The 21,034-nt window shown below is 37.6% G+C and overlaps 1 protein-coding gene and 1 non-coding gene across 3 annotated transcripts; both read right to left on the minus strand.

Moving 5' to 3' along the window:
• Positions 1 to 291: 291 nt before the first annotated feature.
• Positions 292 to 20,581, minus strand: LOC105045989 (protein FATTY ACID EXPORT 3, chloroplastic). 2 transcript variants are annotated; one of them, XR_832174.4, is made up of 8 exons: positions 20,222 to 20,581; positions 18,856 to 19,243; positions 18,539 to 18,706; positions 4,383 to 4,429; positions 4,225 to 4,262; positions 852 to 953; positions 697 to 735; positions 292 to 611 (listed from the first exon to the last, which is right to left on the minus strand). XR_832174.4 is itself a non-coding variant. In XM_073258402.1 (7 exons), the coding sequence occupies exons 1-6, from the start codon at positions 20,465 to 20,467 to the stop codon at positions 866 to 868; spliced, it is 975 nt and encodes a 324-aa protein (XP_073114503.1). In that variant the 5' UTR covers positions 20,468 to 20,581; the 3' UTR covers positions 696 to 735; positions 852 to 865. The 2 variants fall into 2 exon arrangements, 1 of the variants encoding a protein (XP_073114503.1); XM_073258402.1 differs by lacking the exon at positions 292 to 611 and having other exon boundaries at positions 696 to 735.
• LOC140858346 (small nucleolar RNA R71) lies at positions 10,344 to 10,449 on the minus strand. The gene has a single exon (XR_012141910.1). It is a non-coding gene; the product is annotated as a small nucleolar RNA R71 (small nucleolar RNA).
• Positions 20,582 to 21,034: the final 453 nt, after the last annotated feature.

Here is a 21,034-nt window from a genome sequence, read left to right on the forward strand (position 1 = left end):
ACATCGGCTTGCTGCCAGATGCTGTGCTTGTATTTACTGACATGGACGACGGACACTTGGTTCTCTGCGACAGCAGGACAGACCGTGGGAAAGGCTTTGATCAAGCCGAGCCATGCAAATTTGCACCATGAAACAATGCAAAACAACCCAAACTTCCTATAAGGAAAGCTAATTGGCACGATGTTGCAGCAACATTTATGGTTCATCCCAACATTAGGAGCCGCCAGTAACAGCAATCTGAGAGCCACAGTTGAGATTCGAATACTTGTTACGAGAGCTACGAGAACAGCATACAAGGAACTGACCTGCTTAAATCTGTCCAGAAAGAAAAGGCAATCCAATCACATACACCAAATGTTCCTGGAAACGGTGCCTAGTGCATCTAGTTCTGATGATGAAATACACGATTGGCCCTACAACAGCACCTGACAATTTAGACAAATGGTAGGTGCCATGTGGGCTCCTTGAAGATCAAAATTCTAGGGAAATCTGTGGAATTACTAGTTACATTACAAGCCCAAGAAGAAAAGTAGTGTTCTTCTTGATTCAAGGATGGGAAATCCTCTCACACAAGCAAATTCTACAGACCACCAAAATCCAGCTTTTTATGCCTGATGAAGGGGGAAAAAAAATCAAGAAATTAGAAGAAATCCTTAGCAAAAGAGAAGGCAAGACAAAAAGATGGTGAGTGCTCACCCTTCCTGCTGGGGAACACTGAAATTGACCCATTTATTCCTGATGCAACATTTTTAAAACATCCGAGAGTTTGATATCAGGTAAGAGGATGTCCGATAGAACAAGATGAGATGACCCCAATATTTCAGAAAATCCAACATATTTGATGAACTAACCTTTACCCAGAGCATTAATTCTCTGATCTTTCTTCCATGGCTGTACCTTTAAAGCGACGGACTGATAAGATCAAGTAAACATAGGAAGCTAGTATTGCTCCACTGCACTCCATAAATTTAACAGTCAGAGCACAAATTAAGAAACCAAAAAGCTGAAATCAATACAAGGTGGTCAAAATAATAATAATAATAAGAGCAATGCATAGAAAAGCATATAAGTTATTAACCAAGGAATGAATCTCTTGGGGCCTGGGGTTGCAAGCAATTTGCAAATTCAACAAATTGAAGATACTGCTAAAATTTACACGGAAGAGTAAAAAAGTGCATTAGAACTTCTTATGATATTTTCTGATGAGCCATATATGCACTTTTTCTATCAGTAGGGGAAAAAATATGGACCTCACAGAGCTGGTCTGCATTCATAGGGACAAAAATAAAGAAAAGGGAAAAATTGCATACTTTCAAGCTTGAAAGATCTTAAATCTGCAGAAATAAATTACCATGATAGTCAACGGCAATGATTAAACTATAACAAAATTTGTCTGTTAACTAGACAAAGACAAGTGGCTTGCACATGCTTGGCAAAACACCTATCACATATTACACCAGGAGGCTTTGTTTATCTGGTAAAACAGTGAAAATGACAATTAAAACTATGATTTTCAGAAATAGTTTAGGCAGTTAATTTAAGTGCATAAAAGATTTCGTTACCAAATGATCACTCTTTATGAAGACAAGCAAACGAGCAACATTCAATTCACCAAACAAAGATACATCCAAGAAAATAAAACCAGAACAAAAGGACAAACAACACTATTGGAAATGATTGCCAACTTATTAAAGATTGAAACTTTTTCATATTAGAATCAAAGTAGAGGAAAAAGAACAACTTTTTCATTACCAAACATCAATAGCGTCCCAATTTTTTCATTATCAAACATCAATAGCATCTCACATATGCGATGGACATGATTAGGATATATGAATGGTTTTTGACATTTTATTAAAAAATATTTATATTAGTGAAATGGCTGTAATTTATTTTGTTGACGATTAAGATAACAATGGAAGAACGCTTATTTGATTTGCTAGTCTCAAGAAACAAAGATTTATTGAGAGTCATTTATTTCTTCTTTCTTTCTCATCATTGTATCATGATTGTATTAGAGGTATCATTAATTATTCCCTTTCAATTAAAAAAGTCAAACTACATTAGGATATGTGTGTTAGAAAGAGGTCCAGCTACAAACCTTCTCTCAGTAGAATAGTAGAGACGACCCTACATATATGGTGAACATTCCAAACTACAAGCTCTGATCTATTAAAACCTAACATTGCTCAGTTCAATAATCAACTATCTTCTCTTGTGGTGCTTGTCAAATCCCATCAATGCATGGAGATTTTGAAAATTATAGAAAGTATTCAAGATTTTTTGCTATAATTCATACCCCTTGGTAGAATCTTCTGACTCATCCACTTCTTGCTATTATTCCTACCCTTGATAGAATTTTCTGACTCATCCACTTCTCTTTTTTATGGTTGATCCACACCACAAGACTACAAAAGCAGGGAAAAAATGACAAGACAAAAGACAAATGAAGTAACATTCCTGCTCCCTCTGATATGGACTCGTATTTGGTGCCGCCAAGGAGGTAAAAATGAGATCATCTCCTATCTTAGAAGTTAGGGCTAACTTATATCATGTTGCTTCACCAAGGCAATAGTGCAGCTCTGGATGAAAAAATTGGCTTGTCAACATCTAACAATTTATTAGAGGTGACAATGAGATTAGATCATAAATCAGTTCAACAAAGTATTTTTCGTTCAATGCCTTCATTGATGATCCATGGCTGTAAATGTATCCTTTTGCTAACCTTTTCAACACACTATGACGGGTGTCTAGAAGCTAAAATAACAAATTATAGAAATTTAGCACAGGCATTTTTCCAACAAGCCACATAGCAAGCAGAGAGCTTTTAATTTAATTTAGTAAATAATTTAATAAATTAATTATATACGAATGAATTTATTTATATATCAATTATATATAAATAACTAATTACTTTATAATTTAATTTAAAGAGTTAATTAATTTTATACAAATACTTAACTAAAAATAGTAAATATAAATAGAAAAATAGAAGACAATTCTAATTACTTATAATTATGAAAATTATGTCCTAAAATAAAATAATTAGTAATAAAATTTAATTATAGGATCAATAGTGTAGATAAAATAAATATATATAAATAAAATGGATGAAAAAGCGAAGAAATATCATAGTTTTGCCAAAAAAATTAAAAAGGGATAATGTTGTAAATGCAAAAACCCACCCCTCACATGCTCCATCCATCTTTTCTTGTATCTTATGCAAATTGGTGGGCCAAGATGAATAGATAATCTCTTTTTTTCATCCATCATCTCTAAAACTTTGTGAACCAAATGGCATATGAAGGTTATACATCCTCCCAACTCCATCCATCCTCTCTAATGATCCTAACCAAACACAAGATAAAAGAAGAGATAGCAACAAGACATTAAAAAGAAGAGATAAGTACAAGTACTTTCTGCAAGTGAGAAGAAACAGAAACCCTAAAAAGAAGAGGGTATGAAAGAAAAAGTCATTAGATCCATCTAGTGAGAGGTCAGACTTGTTTGCAAAGTCAATCATGTGGTTTTGAATTGATCGATGTGTCGCTTAATAGTTATAGGTCATATAATATAGTATAGTCATCATAAATAAATTAATAATTCCAGCACATCTGTAAAGTATTTAATTACTTGCTTTTTTATTTTTTTTTATTTTTTTTTTGCTGCACGCTTGTGGACCCATGGGGAGAGGGGGGTTCATTTAATAAAAAAATAAGATTGTATTCTTTTCACTGGGATCAGCAATAGCATGATATATGATGCCCAAACCTTGAACAGGAATGTAGTTGGTGTTTGAGAATCTATCACTTAATTCATTTAATAGTGGTCCCAAAAGAACTTACTATTCCAATTCTGGAAAAACCTATATAGGTTTCAACAATATCAAATAAAAAATCTATAAGAAGCACAAATTAATCTCAAGTTCATGCAAAAGACTTGATGCCCCTGCATCCATCATTGATAAGCAATGAGCAGAATAATTTATTTACAGAAGCAGGAGCACATATTCAAAGCATATTTTTTATAAATAATAATAAGAGATGCAGTGAAAAAATAAATGGATTGCCAGGCATCTGAGTGTGTTAGTTTGTGTCATCAACTCAAACATCAAAATTTCATAATTCTGTCATAAAAGTTTAAAGATGATCCTTGCTTTAGTTAGAATAAAACAGTGCAAAACAGCAGCAAACGTAACTAACTCTAAAGTTCTTTAACACCAACCTGATGATGATCATTAAAAGAGATGGAAACGATCTCCTCTGCAAGGTAACAAATAAGTCATTACAATCAGGCTTATTTTCTATCTTGTTTCAGACAAGCCTACATACTCTAAATGTATTGTAAGCCATTCTAAGGCTTAAAACTAGAAGATCTTTCACCTGACCGAACAATGACCACTCCTTTATGCTGATAATCGACACAATTGCTGCACAACCAGAGTTTAGGTCAATAAATGTGATTCTAAAAGTCAATATGGTAAAGAATAGAGAAGGGATTGACAATGAATAAAATAATATTCTCTCACACTGAATTTAAATTCAAGATGATGCTTGAAGACAAATTATCTAAAATCAGAATAAATGAAAAATGATGTAACACATTGATAATTAAAGCCCCAAACAGTTGAAACAGCGTGATAACATAGATTGATCATTTCTTTCAGCAGTTGTATCTTAACTTTTTACATATAGCTTGAAACTATTTCATGCTGATTAATGCTGCTTCGTCATACAGGTGGTGTACAACAAGTCTATCAACCAGATTCTGCTTGCGTAATGTATGGAGCAATAATAACATGCTGTAAGCCATATATTTTGGATCATAAAATTGATCTTGCATTGAAATATACTGAAGTGAAGGGTAATGACATCCTTAATTTTGAAAACTAATCACCAATTTCAAGCCACAGTTTTGGGCAACAAGTATTAATACTACTTCACATCTGTTAAGCTATGAAGACACATTTAGCTTCTTGCTCATATGTTGATCGGTACAACAACAGATAGAGTTACTGGTGCAGTGCAGATGTGCAGCACATCCAAATGCATTATTTGTAAGGCCTGGGTCTGGCCCAACTTTATGGCCAAAATAAGGTTCAAAGGTTTGTTTCCAAAAAAAACAGGGAGTACCCCTGTGTCAATCCATCCTCCTCTTCAACCACCAACAGGGACTAAGAAACCTATCCTCTGCCAGCTATTTAAGACCTCCATCACCCCTCAAGAGGTCATGCCATACTCTCCTATTCTCTCTTCCGAATTTTTGAGACTTCTCATCACTGCACTATTCCTCTTCTTCTTGAGATCATGATCGAACCTGGCCGGATATGAGGTACGAAGTATTTCCATCCCACTATTTTCTTCCTTGGCCTTCTCTCTTGTGAATTGAGTCACTGTCAGCCGGATTCCAGCATGGAGTCAGCAGAAAAAAGATATGGAAACCCCTTCTATTTTCCAGTTTTTCTCTCTTCCTTTTCCCAGCCACCCGATGCCATCGCCCATTGACATTGAACCCTTGATTGGACTCCTTGGCCTGGCTATGGCCCTCCATGGTAGAGCCATGGCCGCCTTGGCCTCCCTATGACCACCCTCCATGGTGGAGCCATGGCCGCCGGTGAGGGGCCAACGGCCAAAAATGAGAAAAGACCCTAGTTCCCCTATTTTTCCTGCCTTTTCCTTTGATTTCACGCCTGCCGATCATAGTCACCGATTGTCCTCTACTACCCACCATCACCACGTCGCCAAACCTACAGCATTAACCACCACCACGACCACCAAGCCATGGTCTAGTCTCCTCCTTCCTCTATTTTGCCAAGAAAGAAGAAGAAGAAGAAGAAGAAAGGAAAAGAAAATAAGAGAGGAGAGAAAGAAGAAGAGATGTCACTCTCTTATTTTTCTCTCTACTCTCTTTCTCCCTCGAAGAGGACTCAGAGATCCAAGTTCGAATTTCTATCTTTCTTTGCTATGGATCTGTATTGACCCAGCAAGAAGGCTCTGAGTCAATCTGGTGCCCTAACAGCCTGTCTGACCAATCATCTCAGTCCTATTGAGTGTCTTTGAAACCCACTATTGATAATCTCTATCAAACGATCTTGGCCTTGATCGAGTCCCTACTTCATGATTTATTGATTGAATCGCTTAGACTTGATCCGCCCGGAGCCGCCACATGCCCAATCAACCATCCCTTTTTCTTGTGATGCTATTAAGTTATCAAATGGGAATTAATTTTGCTTTTTAATATCTTTAAATAGGTTCAACAAATTTGTATAGTTAAATTTTGAGGAGTTTAAGATGAAAGAGGTAAGTAGACCCTGCATTTCTTGATAATTCTCAAACTAAAACTAATCCTTATGCTCCTTACTTGGAAAACTATCGGTTGTTTTATCATGAAAATAATGATTCTATGTTTTTCTTAAAATTAAGGATCAAGCATATGATATTTGAAACTCGTGATTTGTCATGAAATAATAATTTCATGAATATTTTAATATTAATGATTGATTTATGAAATTTGAGTTCTGTATTTATGAAAGTTATATTTTTGTCCTGAAAAGATTGATTTCATGATTGCTTTACTATTAAAGGCTTATTTGTGGACTATGGACTCTATAAAAATATTTAATATTTTCTCTATATATGATTTAATAATATATATTATGAGAAGATATGATTTTAAAAAAAGTTACTTTCAGAAATATAGCCAAAAGCTCTCAAATAGCTATGACTGGGATTAGTTGATACCCTGGAGCTAGCATCCAATGAAAATGCCCTCCACCAACGAGTATAAAGTTGGTAATAAATATAAATCAATATACTTTATCGATTATGATGATGGCCCTGCCAGAAGTACAAAGTGATCACAACACTAAATATCTGCAAGCAATATTTTGCACAGTGAACCAACAAAATGGCATACATTTATGATTTTACTATGCTATACACTTGGAACCATCTTTATGAAATCTTCATGATTTATGTATATATGATTGCTTCTAAGACTTATTTTATCACGATGTACTATGAAATATTTTAATTGGCATCAATAGCTATTCTCTCTAAATAATGCATTAATTCATGTAACATTTATACTTGATCCGACAAAGTAGTGCAAGGTTTGCTTACTGAGTTGTGTAACTCATATCTCTTTTAATTTTTTTTTTCTCTTTCTAAATGAATAAGATCACTAGAAATGAAGCATGATCCAAGCTTGGAGTTCATACGAGCAAGCTTGATGATTTTATAACAAGATTTTAGTTTATTTGTTGCTTATGGCTTTGTAGTTGGTGATTTTATGAATTTTGGACTATGGATCTTAGTATTTGATTTTGGATCTAGTCGCTCTACATCAGTATTTATTTGATTATTTAATAGATGATAAATTTGGATTTTTATTTTATTTGAGATTATGATTGTTGACTTTGTGTTATCATAAATGGTACGCCATGATAGTATGGCTATGTTATCCCAGATTTAGGGCGTGACATTATTTCTCTGCATATATGATAAACACTTAATTTAAGTATTTTAAACTGAAAAATTATATTTAATTTATCTTATTTATTAAGAATTTGATGTTTCTTTCTATGTTTTACAGGAAAGGTGATCGCCGATACAAAGAGTCCGATTCATAGATCAAAAAGACTCAAGTTTGAAGAAAATTGGACTTAAAATAAAATTAAAATAAAAGAAAGACGCATCCGGTATTATAGAAAATGAAGATACTATGCAAGGAATCCAAAAAAGATATAGATGTCATTATGAAGGAACTTTTATTTCTTTTTAGAATATAAAAAAAAAAAAGAAAAGGGTATCACGTGAATTCTTTGGCTCCTGGGCGCGCGTGAATTTTTTGGCTCCTGGGCGTGCGTGGATCCTTTGGCGCGTGAATGCGCGTGAACACGCGGGAAGCTGGCGCGTGAACACGCGGGAAGCGGACGCGGTTTGGACGCGGGGCGCGGACGCAGGACGCGGCGTGGACGTGGGACGAGCGCTGACGCGGGTGTGGGCGCACCGCAGACAAGTTCAAAATAAGAAAAAAAATAATATTTAGAAATGTTTTGAAAGATTTGTATTTTTTTTAGTCCCACATCGAAAAATCATGTAAAACTCCTCCCTCCTAACACCTATAAAAAGACTTTTGTACTCTCATTGGAGGGGGGAGCCCAGAAATTCTTCTAAAGCCTTGCATAGAGGAATAGAAAGGGACTACTTCATGAGCAGCTAGGCTAGCAGTCTCGGGAGTGGAGAAGAAATTTTGTAACGACACAGAGATGGTTTATTGTTCTAAACTTTTCTGTATTTCTTTATATGCAATAAAGATTATGCTTTTTATTTAAATTGTCATGAGTTCTTTATTTGCTCCCTATCATATGCTTTTATTTATGCTTTCTTGTTAGATTAATATTAGGAACAACTTTTACTTTCCGGAGACGCGTCGTGATCTACGGATACGGGGCGTGCCGAGGAAAGAAGAGTTGTGTACCTAGTCTTTCCGGAGACGCGCCGTGATCTATGGGTACGGAGCGTGCCGAGGAAAGACAGATATTTTTCCTAAGATTAATCACATCTATTTAGTTAAAAAAGAGATACAACTCTGCTAGTGCAAATTAATTCAAAACTCCCGAGCTCTTTATTTTTTAATTACCTCAATTTTACGATAATTTATTTTCTAAATCAAAAACAACGCTTCTTTCTTTTACCTTGCAATCTCAACTTAGCCCAAGGTCCCTGAGGATACGATCTCGACTCATCCTACCTACGTAGTGAGTAGAGTTATTTTTGGTGCTATCAACGACTACGCATCAAATTTTGGCGCCGTTGCCGGGGATCTTGGCACGGTTGAATTAAAAAAAAAAAAATTGAAAAAAAAAAAAATTTAAATTTTTTTTTAAAAAAAAAAAAATACTTTTCAGTTTTTATTTCTCGTTTTAAATTTTTTTTTCAGTGCTTTCTAGCTAAATAATCTTATTTGCATAATTACAGAATTACCTTGCATAACTAATTTACTATTTAGAATTTTGCTGCTTAGAATAATTTGCTACTTTTCATAGCCCAGTAATTTATTGCTTTTTAGACTTAATCACTTAAATTTATTTTCTTGCAAAACTAAAAAAAAAATTAAAAAAAAAATATATAAAAAGATAAAATTATATTAAAAAAAAAAACCCACTGACATTTCATAACACTTAACTAAAATAGCGTAACCTCAAATATAAAAATTTCTAACTTGATTGGACACCTTGTTTATTTGCATTGCATCTCCATAATTAATCTTAAGGGCAATAACCCATTAACCAGATAAGGTGGGGATTTGATCACCCTTCCTTGGCCCACAAATCACTCCCTTGCATTTGCATAACCTAGACCTTAATTTAAAATCAACTAGATGTCAGCCCTAGGAATTTCGAGCTCAATAGGATAAGAAAGCTCTAGAGTTGAACCGAGTGCGGATTGGTTAATTGCTCGGTGTCTAAGGCAAGTGGTTAAAGAAAGTGGTTTTTAATTGGTTCCGTTGACTGACCTGGCCAACTTAGTTGGTGTCTAAGGAAAGCAACGAGCAGGGAACCTCCCACATCTTACGCTTACCTGGTCGAGTCAGTTAGTCAGTCTTGAGCTTGGAGTGCTCAAAAGCAATCTTGAAAGTTAGAAGCTGTCTAGATCTAAGTTAACCGTAGGATAGAGAGTCTATGATTGTTTAAGTTGATTGCAATTAACATCTAAACATTAATTAATTTCTCCCTTTTCATAGATTTAAGATTCTTAGGTTCTTCTCTTTAGATTTTCTTCATTCTTTTCTCACTTTATTATAAAAATATATATTAAAAAAAAAAAAAATTTCTGTGTGTGCTCTACAGTATAATTGTAAGGTGTATGCTTGGCCGTAGATCGTTACGACCAGAAATCCAACCTTTTGATCCAGAAATAGAAAGAACCTTTAGAGCCAACAGACATAAAAAGATGGACCGAAATCAGGAGAATGATCCACCCAAGCAATTGAAAGAGTACTTTACTCCTTCCACATATACCTACTCTCCTTGTATTCAAGTACCCCCTGTGGAGGCCACTCAATATGAAATTAAGTCCAGTATAATCCAAATGTTACCTTCATTTTATGGACTTAGTAATGAAGACCCTTATAAACATCTTGAAGAATTTCTTGAGATATGCTCAACTATCAAAATTCACAACTTCTCCGATGATGCTCTTAGGTTGAAATTATTCCCTTTTTCACTTAAGGACAAAGCCAAATACTGGCTACATACTTTGGATTCCATGACTATATCAACCTGGGACCAGCTGCAAGGAGAGTTTCTCAAGAAATATTTTCCCATAGGAAAAACTAATCAAATAAGGAAAGCCATAACTAGTTTTTCCCAATTAGATGGAGAAATGTTTCATGAAACATGGGAGAGATTAAAAGACCTTATTAGAAAATGTCCCCACCATGCTGTACCCAAGTGGCAGTTAATCCAATGTTTTTATGATGGGCTCTCTGAAAGACATCGACAAATGATCGATGCATCATGCGATGGGACATTTATGCTAAAAAGTGAGGATGAGGCATGGCAACTGTTTGAAATTTTAAGTGAAAATTCATTACATCATATGTCTGCCTCTATTAGAGATAAACCCATGTTAAACCCAAAAAGATGTGGAATATATGAAGTAGGAAATGCCATAGATATCCATCAAAAGGTAGATGAACGGTCCCAAAAATTAGATCGTCTTCTAAATACTGGACAATCCCCGATTCCACCTAATCCAATCCAAAAAGTTTGTGCATTGTGTGCAAGTCCGAACCATTTTGTTAATGAATGCCCAACCGCACCTCAATTTCCTGAGTTTGTGCACGAGCAGGTTCAGCAAGCTCAAGTCCAACAAGCTCGCAGACCAGGAAACGATCCATATTCGAACACGTATAACCCCGGCTGGAGAAACCATCCAAATTTTTTCTGGAGACCACAACCAGTGGTTGGTCCTGCCACACCTCGACCTCAATATCAGGATCCAACATATAGGCATGGACCATACCATCAATTCCAAAATGTTCCTCAACCGTCTACTACTGGTCACAGCTCAGCTTTTGAGGAAAAAGTCCTGAAAGCACTAGAAAGATTAGAAGTCAACACTCAGATCCTTAACTCCCACACACAATCCATTGCTAAGCTAGAGACCCAAATAGGTCAACTAGCGACTGCATTCAGTAGGAGGGAAGAAGGAAAATTACCTAGCCAACCCGAGAGCAACCCAAGAGGGCAATTTGTGATTGAGAGTTATAATACCCCAGAAGCTTTTTCTGAACATGCCAAATCAATCATGACTCTGAGAAGTGGGAAGGTCATTGAACACACTAGTAAAACCAATGAGACTGACCCTAAACCTCTAACCGAATCCAAATCACCCAAGAATAAAGAGGACCTGAAAATAGATAAGGAACCAACTGCACCGGAATCATCTTACTTGCCTAAAGCCCCATTTCCGGATGCCCTGAAAGCCCCTATTCCTGCAGATAAGAAGGGAGGAAAACTCGATGAGATGTTGGAATTGTTTAAGCAAGTCCAAATTAATCTTCCCCTTCTAGACGCAATCAAACAGGTCCCGGCTTATGCCAAATTTTTGAAGGATTTGTGCACCCAAAAACGTAAATCTAGATCACAAATCCCAAAGAAAGTACGTCTCACTGAACAGGCTAGTTCTGTCGTCCAGCATGCCACTCCTCCAAAGCTTAAAGACCCAGGAGCCCCCATCATTTCCTGTGTTATAGGAGATTATCACATTGAAAAAGCTCTTCTAGATTTAGGGGCAAGTGTGAATCTTTTACCTAGTTCGGTGTATGAACTTTTTGGATTCGGAGAACTGAAACCCACATCAGTCACATTACAGTTAGCCGACAGATCAATTAAAGAACCACGTGGAATGCTTGAGGATGTCTTGGTCAAGGTAGATGAGTTTTACTTTCCAGTTGATTTTCTGGTTCTCGATATGGAATTAAGTGGCAACCCCAGACAAATTCCCATTATCTTAGGACGACCTTTCCTAGCTACGGCGAATGCATGCATCAATTGTAGGACAGGAGTCATGGACGTATCGTTTGGGAATAAGAAACTGAGACTGAATGTGTTTGGTGCTTCCCAAGGACCATCAATGGATAGTTGCTTCAAAGTAGATACACTAGAAGATATTATAGAAGATGCAACACCCACAATTCTAGCACCTGAACCCTTAGATACTTGCTTGGCTCACTTTGGAGTGTATGACTTTAAGGGATATATGAAAGAAGTTAACATATTGTTGGATACACCACATGATAAAACCACTCCTCCATGGACAATCAAGTATGAGCCATTACCCATCTTTTGTTGGTTTTATCGCATATGACGTCTGGCTGAAGACGTAAAACTTAGCGCTTTTTGGGAGGCAACCCAAATTTCGTCTATTTTGTTTTAACTGATCATCATTTTTTTAAAGAATAAAGGACCACTCTGTATGGAAGAGTCTGTTAATAAACTTGACGTCTGGCTGAAGACATAAAACTTAGCGCTTGTTGGGAGGCAACCCAATGATTTCATATTTTTTTTACTTTATCGCAGCTGCAGGAATTTAGAACAAGAGCCTATTAATCAATGAAGCTATCTTCAACTTCCGAAGCAAAATTATCCCAGGTGCACTCTCTCCTTTTATTTTCTTTGCTTTCCTACTCCATTGAGGACAATGTAGATTAAGTTGGGGGGGAAGGAAATTAATCAAATCCTCGAGTATGGTCAGAAATAATTAGTTTTGTGTATTCAAATTTTATTTTGATTAAGAGTCAATTAGGCATCCTAATAAATGAATGATTAACGGTCAAGATAATTTTAGAGATACTGAGGAATAAATTATTAAGAAAACCCAATGAATGGTAGGGTTTAAACTAGACCAAATTTTAGGAGTGATTCTACAACCCTCTTCTTACTGATCTCAATAAAGAATCTGCTTCATGAGAAATTGGGTAAAGATCGAGGTATGCAAAAAAAAAAAAAAAAAAAAAAAAAAAAAAAAAGAGAAAAACAACATTGGTCTCCTACTGAGTAACCGGGCCCTTTCGCCTAAGTAAGTGTTGTGGTTCGCGTAAAAAGGTAGGCAATGTTATATATATATATATATATATATATATATATATATATATATATAAACCTCTTTCCCATTAAGTTAGAGAATTTAAAGAGTAAAGTGGGGAGTTGGTGAAAGAAAAGCTCTGAAATTTCTTTAGTTAATACTCAGCCACTAATTGGGTCAAATTGATAATCCAATGAAATATCTCTTTAATGGTCTGATCAAGTATCATCTACCTTTTGGGATGCCTAAACTAATTTTTGATTCAAAACCGAATTGGTACACAATGCTGATATATCTATTTTACTCGAGGACGAGCAAAATTCAAGTTGGGGGGTGTGATAAACACTTAATTTAAGTATTTTAAACTAAAAAATTATATTTAATTTATCTTATTTATTAAGAATTTGATGTTTCTTTCTATGTTTTACAGGAAAGGTGATCGCCGATACAAAGAGTCCGATTCATAGATCAAAAAGACTCAAGTTTGAAGAAAATTGGACTTAAAATAAAATTAAAATAAAAGAAAGACGCATCCGGTATTATAGAAAATGAAGATACTATGCAAGGAATCCAAAAAAGATATAGATGTCATTATGAAGGAACTTTTGTTTCTTTTTAGAATATAAAAAAAAAAAAAGAAAAGGGTATCACGTGAATTCTTTGGCTCCTGGGCGCGCGTGAATTTTTTGGCTCCTGGGCGTGCGTAGATCCTTTGGCGCGTGAATGCGCGTGAACACGCGGGAAGCTGGCGCGTGAACACGCGGGAAGCGGACGCGGTTTGGACGCGGGGCGCAGACGCAGGACGCGGCGTGGACGTGGGACGAGCGCTGACGCGGGTGTGGGCGCACCGCAGACAAGTTCAAAATAAGGAAAAAAATAATATTTAGAAATGTTTTGAAAGATTTGTATTTTTTTTAGTCCCACATCGGAAAATCATGTAAAACTCCTCCCTCCTAACACCTATAAAAAGACTTTTGTACTCTCATTGGAGGGGGGAGTCCAGAAATTCTTCTAAAGCCTTGCATAGAGGAATAGAAAGGGACTACTTCATGAGCAGCTAGGCTAGCAGTCTCGGGAGTGGAGAAAAAATTTTGTAACGACACAGAGATGGTTTATTGTTCTAAACTTTTCTGTATTTCTTTATATGCAATAAAGATTATGCTTTTTATTTAAATTGTCATGAGTTCTTTATTTGCTCCCTATCATATGCTTTTATTTATGCTTTCTTGTTAGATTAATATTAGGAACAACTTTTACTTTCCGGAGACGCGTCGTGATCTACGGATACGGGGCGTGCCGAGGAAAGAAGAGTTGTGTACCTAGTCTTTCCGGAGACGCGCCGTGATCTACGGGTACGGAGCGTGCCGAGGAAAGACAGATATTTTTCCTAAGATTAATCACATCTATTTAGTTAAAAAAGAGATACAACTCTGCTAGTGCAAATTAATTCAAAACTCCCGAGCTCTTTATTTTTTAATTACCTCAATTTTACGATAATTTATTTTCTAAATCAAAAACAACGCTTCTTTCTTTTACCTTGCAATCTCAACTTAGTCCAAGGTCCCTGAGGATACGATCTCGACTCATCCTACCTACGTAGTGAGTAGAGTTATTTTTGATGCTATCAACGACTACGCATCAATATACAAGAGTGCATATTTTATGAGCAGGTTCTCAAACTTAAGCATATATTTCAGCCATGTTTTGCTGCTCAATATAAGATGTATGACATTAGTCTCGTACTACTACACTATCTCTTACCATATTGATATTTGATCCACTGTCTTGTACCATACCGTACTGAACCACATATGGAGACTGTAATAAGATGGTACCTCTATAAGGTCCGATACTAAAACAACAAACTTTCATTTTAGCACTTTCCCCTATTGTGTAGATATCACAACATGCATTCGGTCTTGCCTTATCTCCTCTTCAAACAACAACATTATCAGCCGTGGCTGATCAAAAGGCTTAAATTTAGGAACATTGTGAAGCTGATTACTCACAAATTAAACCCATGAGAAATATTAGGAGCATTCTCATGATCTCCACGGTACACATGAACCCTTTCCTACTGCTGGTATCAGCAATTTTTAACGCAAAACTGACTGCTTAGAGGTTTCCAATGCTGTTTTGGGATGTGAAAGACATTTTACCATCATAACAAGACATGTTAATTTGTTAATGTTATCGATGATTTTACAGTCTGAAACTCCTTGTTACAAACATCAAAATTGTCTTCTAACAATGCCCTTTATCAGATCAGGGAGAGAGATCCTCGCATTCAAAGACAGCCTTAAAAATTGGTGCACAAAATCCCCACTAAAGCTGCTCCTCAATAAGGGGACCATCATGTTCCTTGTTATCGAAGGAATCACCAGGCTATTCAGATCCATTCCTACTTCTTATGTCATTATTTTCTTTCAAAATTTTATGTATCTCATGTGCGACAAGGTGAAAAGCATTAACTAGAGCATTTTTCCTTTTCTTTACCCAACAATCATTTTCGAAGAATCCATACCAACATGCAAACTAGTCTTCATCGGAACACATATGGGACAGCCCATCTATCAGAGCCATTATCCAAAATTAAAAGACTCATAACATTATGTTGCACATTTCCTTTTTCTTTTAAGGTTTTGGATGTCACACCTCAAGCTACATGGGCCCAATTGACTGTGCACACCACTTGAACTATGCATTTGCATCAGCTCCACAACCAAAACCATGTTAGAACCATGATTGCCCGCTCTTCACAATTAGAAGTAATACAAATCATCTCCCATAAACATAGTGAGTCATTTCGACTGATGGGTCAGCCAATATGGGGTATCCTGTTCAAGTATCTCAGGTTGGTGTATGCATGTCTACTGCCTTTTCTTCTTCTTTTTTTTTGGTACAAGTGGGCGCGGACATCACTTTAATGTGAGTATACCCCAAAAAATCAAAAAATAAAATATTCTACAAGACTCACGAGCATATCTAATTCTGTTGTCAGATTTAGTCACCAGTGTGCTCAGCCACATAAGAAGCGACCCAATTAGCGGCATTGTTCGCCTCCCGAAAGTCATGCTAAACAGATACCGTGGCAGAGTCACGAAGAAAAGTCCCGATGTCACGAAAGAGCAGATGGGCCTCCAACTGCTTCATGTCGCCCCAGATCTAGCCAATAACGGTGGCAAAATCATCCTCAATAAAAATCCTCTCCGTCCGCAGCTCCTACCAGGTGCATATAATGCTCGTCCAGATAGCTCAGAGCTTAGCTCTCGAGATGGAAGGCTCAAAAAGTTGTGAGCCCCTCGCCACCAGCAACCTGATGTTCGGCCCTCCGATGACAAAACCAATACCACCCCTGCCATCCCTAATACAACCATTGAAATTAACCTTAACAAACCCCGAATAAGGAGGCTCTCAGGATATGAAGATAACCCTCCGAATCCTTAGAGGAGCAGCATGGGAGTCCCACGAATCGGAGACATCAAGAAATGAACCGACAGCATCAAAGCGGCTGTCCTTCGTAGCCAAGCAAAAGGCTATCTCTCTAGCATTCGATGTACAAGCACCACCTCAACTTCAAAAATCAAGCTATTCCTAGATAGCTAGATCTAATAGACAACATATGCCATCCTACCCCCCAGATACAAGTCGATCCCTCAATAATACTTTGATGGATCGCATCCAAGAAGGGATCCAACCAAAAGCCGCTACTCACCTCCCACGGCTAACCATCCGTCCTCCTTCAAATCAATCTCGCCCTCAAACAACATAGAAGGGCATGCTCCGTCAACTCATTCTCCAAGCCGCAGACCAGACAAAAAATTGAAAGCTCCAGGCCCCTATCGCTGAGTAATATATGCGTCGGGAGCTGGTCCCAAGCAATCTTCCTGGGATCAACAGCCACTCTCTAGATCTAGACTGCCTCGATCTTCTTACTCATCATAGGCTTGCACATATCGAACAGATCCCTCATGAGAAGTTTAGCGCAGCAAAAGCAGCTCCACACCTTCAAGTTCTAACTTTGATGGATAAGAATCGGATTAGTGAGAATCCGATCAATGAGCGGACCACCAAAAAGATGGATGATATCCTGTGCTCTCCATCCCCTACTGTCTATAGTGAACAAGTCACAAATCCGAAGCTGGTTGTCCACCTCCATCTGACATAGGTTGGTAACGGGTGAGAGACAAGCTGGAGATCTAAGCTTCCTGGCTCGCATCAACCAACCTTCCATCCCCAATCAACTAGTTGAACTGGGCCAAAGCTACTAGGGCACGGGCATAAATCTTCTTCCAGATGAACAAGCAACCATGAACAACCCAAACCTCGGACCTCTAACTCCATGCCCCATATGAAGCCCTCATCACCCTGCTCCACAAACAATCCGGCTGAATAAAGAATCTGGCTACGTGCCTCACAATTACTTCTTTTAATTAGGAAACACATTCTCTTCGTTAATGCCTCCCTGCCACGCCTCCCCCCTTCTATCTTTATTTTTGAGAAGATTTCATATTACCAATAGAAACATTGCCTTAACAAGTGGTCCCACCACAAAAATTTTACATAGATAAGTTACTTTACAGTTGTATGTCTAGTGGAAAATTAGAAACTTATTGTGGTTGCCATCCATTAACAATCTTGCTGAAATTCTCAAGTTAAACCTAAATCACCTATAAAACACGTACTTAATCCTAAGTCGCATACTTTAATCTCATTTTCCTAACAATTTCCATGATTCATCATCAATTATTTCCTAGAAGTTATCATGATTCATAGCTAAATCAACAAATCAATTTGTCCCTATCTCGACAAGTGACCTCTCTTTTAAAATCATTTATAAATTGAAGATGTTTATTGCCTCCAAATTTACTATGGTCAAAGGACAAAAGATATGCAATTGTGCCCTTAATGATGAATTACCAGCAAACATGAATGGCAATAGAAAGACTGACTTTTCTCAGCCTGACCATAAAATATATTACATTAATAGTGAATTCTAAAAATGACAGAATGTGATATAGATGGTCCTCAGCACATCTCAGTTGAAATAGTATAAAAATAAAATATCACATGAGCAGCAAAATATACAAATAGCACAATTCTACTAACAAACAACAGTAGCTCCAAATATATCTTTTTCCATAATTCTGAGTTACTTACACGCCTCAATGGGATTATTAACAAAAAAACTGGATTATAATATAGTGTTACTAGATGATTTCATTTTATTACAGGTGAACTGCTTTTGGAGGTGTTCATGATGCATTACATGCACTAAGGGGTCTTCTAGAGCTATTTGGTTTAGGCCTGGTGCTTGTACATTGTATGACCTTGTGCCCGAGGAAGCCCATCAGGCTTCTGCATCCCAGCATCTTGCCTTTAAGGATCAATTACCATTTAATAGTATCAGCAGCAGCAATAGTAACGGCAATAATTGGACTTACCAGCTTGCCCTGTCAAATTTAGTGCAGATGGTTGTCCATTCTTCCATGATCTCAGACTCGATATACTGAGAGCCAAAAGTGCAGTGCCAAGAATGATACCAAACCGAATAGCAGGAATGCTTCCAGTCAACATGAAATGGAGAAAGCCTCCAATTGCAAGAAAGGTTCCTGCATAAATTAAACAAGTTTTTGTCTGTAAAACTAACCATAACTAATGACAGTAATAAAACCATATAAGCAGCTACAGATTAATATAGAGAAGAAGATGGAATCCTTAAAAGCAATTTTCATTAAAAAAATATATGATATTCACATACCATAAGGAATGCCAATGTGGTAATCACGGACCTCAGATATGTTCTTCAATTCACTTAATGATGTGAAAGTTTCCAGAACATCCTTAACTGAATCAGGATAATTTTTTGCTGTTGTATTAAGATATTCTTTTCCTTCCTTACTGAGTTCTTTTGCTATTATACTCAAATCTTGTTGCGCTTTTCCTGCCTGAATCTTCAGCTTCTCAGATGCTTCAAGCAATATCTCTGTTGCTTTCTTGGAGTACACTTCATATGCTTCTTGAGAGATGGCTTTTGCTTTCATGGCTTCTGCTTTAACATATTCTAATGACTGCTTCCATGCTTCCTGTGAACCCTCCATCTTTATTTCAATATTATGTCCTTCCTCCACTTCAATATCTGGATGTTTCTGAAGACAGATATCATACAATCATCAAAAATTTGTAATAGTATGAGATATACTAAGGACGTCAAGAAACATAGGTCAATTCAATTGATAGTTAACATAACATTCTTTTAATGATGATATAGCACTCCCTTTATATGAAATTTTGTTGCGATGATAATGCTAAAACTCAAATATCTGAAATAAACTTCAAGCACATGGCACTCATTCATTTCCAACCAAATATATTAACAAGGAATTATCATTTACCACATGGTATACATGAGAAAATTTTAGTTTTGGTCAGCATTCCTTTGATTCTACACACACACAAAAACAAACAAACAAACAAAAAAGCTGCTGCATTCCAAGCAAATATTGCAATCTCACTTTCAAAATTCTCACTCATAGAATGGTTGTGCCTGACCCACTCAGTCTACCTCACTTATATGATCTATTGCACGTGCATTCTCTCATAAATTAGACCATGTTTTCTTCAAGAAAACTTCTGATTGTTCAATCATGTTCAATCAGGAAGACTGGCACCAATCGTGCGACATCTCAAACTTGGTCCAAGCCCAAATCCCGCCAATGATTCTACAAGATCGACTCCTCCAATGTCATAAATCAAATTCAGCACCACATTTCCTGGTTCAACATGATAACAGTCCAACACGAAATCACAGCATCCCCTAAAATCAAAGTAACTTATAAACGATTTGGTCTTTTTAATACTCATTATTACCACATGAGCAACAGTTCATAACCATAAGTTGTGATCAAAACCCTAACAAAAACAAAAAAAAGGGTCGATTTTCCTAACTCCGATCATCCGAGAACAGTAGAAGGAGAACGGTATCAAATTTGAACAACGGAGAGCAGCCACTCTCTAAAGAACCGACACCAAACCCACCAATTAGGGAAAAAAATAGCGTGGAAATCAGGATCAAAGAGGACAAGGCAAGCTCCAGACACAGCGGAGATCTCTCAAGAACGGCTCACCGATTCCTCATGCGAAGCCGCAAAGGGTACAAGCCTCGAGATCCGTCGTTCCACCGCGACAAGACGAAAGCCGGGGTTTCTTTTCGAGAGGGAGGATTGAGTTTGAGCCAGATCCAACCCGCGGGCAGGAACGGCGTCGATGTGGAAGAAGTGCGAGAAAGAAAGGCGGCAGAAAGCCTGCGGCACCCTGCTTCCATACAGACTAGGATTTCCGAGGGTGGCGAAGCTCTGGAGAGAGACAGCCATGGCGGACTGCGGCCAGAGAGAGAGAGAGAGCAGAGCTATGGAGATCGAGGAAATGGCGGAGAGCTCGAAGAATCGGGTTTTTTAGGAGGTTTATTGGGGCGTTATGAACAGTAAGCAATCATTCTATTATGCGCCTGAGAGGTGCCACCGAGTTGGAGCGTCAATTTGCCGTAGCAAATCTATCGAGAGACGGCCACGTGTCCACAAATCTTCGGATGCTCGTGGGAAGACTTCGACACTTGCTGTTACGGGACGCGTGGATACCCGAGAGACGGGCCGGACGTGGAGAGGGTCCAGAGGTGACACGCAACTCGCGTGCGGCACGACTAGCAACCCAACTGGAGAAATGGGACCCGCGTCAGGCTCCATCTCCGCTGTGACACCAGCTCAGAAGCCTCTGGAGGGAGGTCGCATTTCATTAATCTTGGCAACATATCATGCGTGTAGGTTAGGAATGCCTTCATCGAAAAATTAGAATGGTTTTGGATCATAAAGAGAAGATTTCATGCGTTCCAAAAGTCATATGCGAGACATCAGCTGCTGTCATCGGGCACCTCAGCAACTGCG

The sequence above is a fragment of the Elaeis guineensis genome, chromosome 5 (assembly GCF_000442705.2).
Source record: "Elaeis guineensis isolate ETL-2024a chromosome 5, EG11, whole genome shotgun sequence".
In the NCBI taxonomy this organism is placed as follows: domain Eukaryota; kingdom Viridiplantae; phylum Streptophyta; class Magnoliopsida; order Arecales; family Arecaceae; genus Elaeis; species Elaeis guineensis.

What these genes read in the sequence shown, in the direction of transcription:
- LOC105045989 (XM_073258402.1), bottom strand. Translation starts at nt 20,467, where the DNA reads ATGGCTGTCTCTCTCCAGAGCTTCGCCACCCTCGGAAATCCTAGTCTG. An exon ending in CGGCTTCGCATGAGGAATCG is followed by an intron (nt 19,244 to 20,221) that starts GTGAGCCGTTCT and finishes ATCTGTCTTCAG; the next exon opens with AAACATCCAGATATTGAAGT. An exon ending in CTTTTAATGATCATCATCAG is followed by an intron (nt 954 to 4,224) that starts GTTGGTGTTAAA and finishes TATGGAGTGCAG; the next exon opens with TGGAGCAATACTAGCTTCCT.